This window comes from Cornus florida, unplaced genomic scaffold (assembly GCF_030987335.1).
Source record: "Cornus florida cultivar Cherokee Brave unplaced genomic scaffold, ASM3098733v1 CherokeeBrave_3.0.0_Hap2_Chr06, whole genome shotgun sequence".
Lineage (NCBI taxonomy): Eukaryota > Viridiplantae > Streptophyta > Magnoliopsida > Cornales > Cornaceae > Cornus > Cornus florida.
Window position 1 is genome coordinate 52,865,704 of NW_026775576.1, and position 4,621 is coordinate 52,870,324.

Consider the following 4,621-nt stretch of genomic DNA (forward strand, 5'->3'; position numbering starts at 1 on the left):
TATGTGTCGGTGGTTATGGAGTTTTGTGTGTCGCTGACGCAGTTGTAGGGTTGATTGGATGTTGAGGATAATTTAGTCATTTAATTATTTTAATATTTTATAATTAAAATTAATAAAATAGTGAAGGGTAATGTTGACTTTTCACATGTTTTAAGGCTCTGTTTGGCTTACAAATATTATCGGGGGTGTCATTGTTCCAAAACTGACTAAGTTTCATCTGAGTGTCCTTTTTAACAAACCTCATGAAGTGTTAGTTTACTTTACCCTATATATTAATACTGAGTCTCCACGTACTCACTGTGAGTGTTTAATTCTTGCGTGTAATGTGACAAAGCAAACACACAGACACACATAAATAAACATGTACGCAAGCAAACACACATGCATGCATAAACATGCAAATTAACACGTACGGATGGACACACATAATATAATAATACAAATGCACGTAGGATGGCGCGGGTAATTAATTAGGTAATTAATTAGAAGTGCTCCACCTCCTCCTGGAATGGCGGCTTCTCAACCCAGTCGCCATTTTCCACAAGGACCATCCTTTTATTCTCTTGAACGAACCATGACTTTGGAATACCATTTTCATCCTTGAGAAAACCACTGTACTTGTTCACAAGAGCCAAACTCCTCTGCACAAAATTCAGCTGAAACTCTTTGTCGTTTCCATTCCAACCTGCACCTACATGTAACAGGGCTGGCAAGCTATGCAACAGGACTGCCAAGCTAGGCAAGTCTAATGGATTCATTGAAAATTTCAAGTATGGAGACTTGAAAGTATCAACCGCAAACACAATTCCTGGGTGTGCGTAATCGTATAACGGGCATATGATTTTGTGGTAGCCTAGTATGAGATCTTTTTCATTCTTCACATGTAAGATTCTCAGGTTTTGCCACCCCTTAATATTGTCACACAGCTTTGTGTTGCCCAGCATTGGGCAATTGAACACAAAAGCCGCTACCTGGACATGACTTGGAACTGCACCAGTGTCCACAACATTGTAAGCGCTTAGAGCTGCAAGTACCCCACCAAGGCTATGTCCAGTGAATATCAAGCTTATGTTTTCATCCTTGTACTGTTCCATCAATTCTTTGATCTTTGTTAAGACTTGAGTTTGGGCGCTGACCTTCACGAAATCACTACGAGGGTTGTTGGAAGTGTAAATATTGAGCCAACCCTCCATGACCTTGGCTCCCCCATCAAGATTAGCATCGCTTCCCCGAATCAGATTTACAGGCTGTGGCGTCATTAATGGTAAGGCAGACACGAGATTGACGTTGAAAGCTTTCATGAGTTCAGACATTTGGCCGGTTCCACGCCACACCACATAAACTTCACGCCTGCCGCCATTGGTTTTAGTTTCTTCATCGGTGCTGACAGCAATGTAGCCCATCCAATTGGTGTGATAGAACTGTTTAGAGCCCACGCTGAAGCCGCGTTCAGTGGGAGGAACATCGACTGGAGTGGTATAGAGGAAGGCCACCACCTGGTATTTTGATGCACAATCTGGTAGGAATACTTTTTTGAAGAATGACTTCATGCCATAGCGGCTAGAGCCATGGTATTTGGAATCTTCATCGCCAATGAAGGCGTCATAAGTGGCGTCACTCAAATCACCGCAGTGGAGGATGAGTTTCCTCAGGTCGATGTGAAGGGGGTTAAGCAAATCTTTCCATTCATTGCGTCCTAGTAAATTTTCCCATGTTGCTTCATCAGGAAATTCATGTATTAAATTTGTTGCGGCCATGATATATAGGTTTAATGTGGCTGTGGCTGGTGAAGAGCTAGCAACAAGAAGTAGCTAGTACTGTTGGTAGCGAGGCGGGAGGGGGATGCGTTGTGAAGGTGGTATGGTAGGGTATAAATAGAGAGAAATTGTTGAAGGAAGAAGGATTTACTCCACAAGTTTCTCTATTGATAATATGGTGGTCCAAATGTGGAGTGTGACCATATGACCACAAATAGCAGCTTAATTAATTGTCCATTGCATCTATCGAGAAACTTTTTCATGGCCCATTTCGACCAATCAAAACTTAACACATAAAATAAATAAATTTCTCATATATTCAATTTTTGAACAAATAACGAAAATGAAAATGTGGAGAGATCTCTTTGATTCACTTCAGTAAAAGTGAAAAAATAAGTTAAGAAGTTATTTTTATAATTAATTTTATAGAACAATTTTTTGTAGGGTATTTATTTCAAAACTGTTTTTTGTTTTGACTTTTTAAAAACTAAACAAAATAAATACACTTTATGCTGTGTTTGGTTAGATAGAAGGATTGAAGAACTGTAGAAGAGAGGAGGATAAAAGAAATTCCCCTTGTTTGAAAGCAAGAAGGGATGCAACATATCTCTCATAATGCACGTTTTTTAAGTAGAAAAATAAGTTTAAAATGTAAAATGTCAATTTTAGTGTTCAATTATCTACATTTTTTTTAAAAAAAAAAAATAAAAAATAACTGTCCTCCTCTTTCTTCCAACCAAACCAAACCAAACAAGGTGCCACATTGTTTATCCTTTCTATTAACCCTTTTATCCAACCGTCAGCCCTTCCCTAGGGCTTCCTCATCCCTCCCTCTTCCTTCCACGCATTTTTCCATTCCTCCTACCAATGAAGCATTAACATTTGTGTAATTTAGTTTTTTTTCTGAAAAACATTTTGAAAATCAGAAAAGAGTATATATAGAAGATACTTGTTTGGTTTTCATTTTTCTTAAAATACTTTTTAAAAAACTCAGTTAAAAAAAAAGAAAAGAAAAGAAAAGAAAAAACTCATTTTCAAATAACAGTCTTTTATATTAATTTTAACAAAATAGTTTTCTTTTTCTTAAATTCTTAAAAACTATTTTCAAAAATTAAATCAAATAAACATGTAGTTTGCAGTTTTGTTTAAATATCATATATATCTAAGATTTATGCTTGTAACTAGCTACTTAATTATATCACAATACGAAAAGCCTTCAATAATATCCTCAAGTAAACTTGTATTTAGTTAACACCACTTAATAGTATTCCTGCCATCTCCCAAAAGGATATAGTAACATTTACTCACCAACCTCAAAATTCGTTAATAACTAAATATGAATACTTAATAGTATGTGAGTAGTGACGGAGTTAGGAATTTTTTGAAGATCCTTCACCATGAACACCGACGAGTTACAAGAAGAGAGAGAAATTCACCGCGAAAAAATTAGAGGGGAGAAAAATAAGATTTCAGTGCTCCATTATCCAAAACGACGCATTTTAGAGTTGTGCCTATTTGGGAAATTTCAACCTCTAATAATTTTTAAATATCAATTACTATTTGATTCTAAAATTAAAATTAAAAGAAACCGAATTGAAATATTTTGAAATATTAAAAATCTAAAAGAGCCATTGGATTTAAATGAGTTCATGAGTATAATAACACCTGTTATGTTTTTTTGTTGTAGCTAATTTAAAAAAAAAATAAAATAAAAGGTTCTCTACACCCGGTTTTTTTTTTTGGTCAAAGTGGAAAATGATTCAACCCTATTTTTTTTTTAAAAAAATCTCAAATAAATACAAGACACCGCTTTCAAAGCATGTGATGCTTAGCACGCCAGAACAACACTTTTAGCATATTAGTGATATGTTTAACCAAGTTGCATCTTTTTTTTGGTTAAAAACCAAGTTGCATCTTGTTGGACTGAGTCTCATGATTTGGGCTACGTTCCTTCTTTTTCAGGGATTTGGCTTTGTTACTATTTGTCACGTTCTTTCTCAAGGATTTAATTTTACTATTATTTGTCACGCTATGTCTAACTTGTGTAGAATTTATAATATATATATATATATATATATATATATATATATAAACAGGATTAAGAAGTAACGACACATATAAACACCAACGACATGCGGCGTAAGTTACAATTTGAGAATTACTCATACACCACTTAATTGTGTTTTCGCTATATTAACCAAACCCAAGTAAAAAAAAAACTTAAACACATCGCCCTCTTAGGACAAAGTGGCGGTTGCCTTTGGGATCAATTTATGTTTGGCTCAGGTGGCATGTTAACACTGAGAAAATAATTTTTTTTTTAAACATGCCGAAAATATAATAGTGTAATAATAGTACAAGAATAAGTGAATAAAAAATGAAAAAAAGAGATAAAATAAAAAGAAGGTTATTGCAAATAAATTATGCATAAGTACAAGAAAAAAGAAATTTTTAAAAAGAAAAGAGAATGTTTTAAGAAGAAAATAAAATAAAATAAAATGAGAGAATTTTGAAGGAAAAAATAGGTTTTAATTGTAAAAAGAGAACGCAAAAGTTTTTGAATATAACAAAAAGAAATTTGAAGAATAAGAAGGAAAATGAATAAAGAATTAGAGACGTTTTTATAAATAGATATTTTTATGGGGGATAATTTATAAATTTTATGGGGATATTTTATAAATATTTACAAATTATACGCATAAAATTTAGTATATTTAGGGGTAGAGGGGTCATTTTATTAATTTTAGGGGAGGCATTTTATCAATTTTTACAAATTTATGAATAAAAAATAAATAAAAAATCTATTAAGACAGTATGGGCAGGGGGTAGCTGCCCCCTTGGGCACATGCTGTCTCCGCCCCTGT

The 4,621-nt window shown here is 34.0% G+C and overlaps 1 protein-coding gene across 1 annotated transcript; it reads right to left on the reverse strand.

Annotated features, from left to right (window-relative positions):
• Window positions 1–482: 482 nt before the first annotated feature.
• LOC132314108 (phospholipase A1-IIdelta-like) lies at window positions 483–1,757 on the reverse strand. The gene has a single exon (XM_059813008.1). The coding sequence runs from the start codon at window positions 1,755–1,757 to the stop codon at window positions 483–485; it is 1,275 nt and encodes a 424-aa protein (XP_059668991.1).
• Between the last annotated feature and the right edge of the window lie 2,864 nt (window positions 1,758–4,621).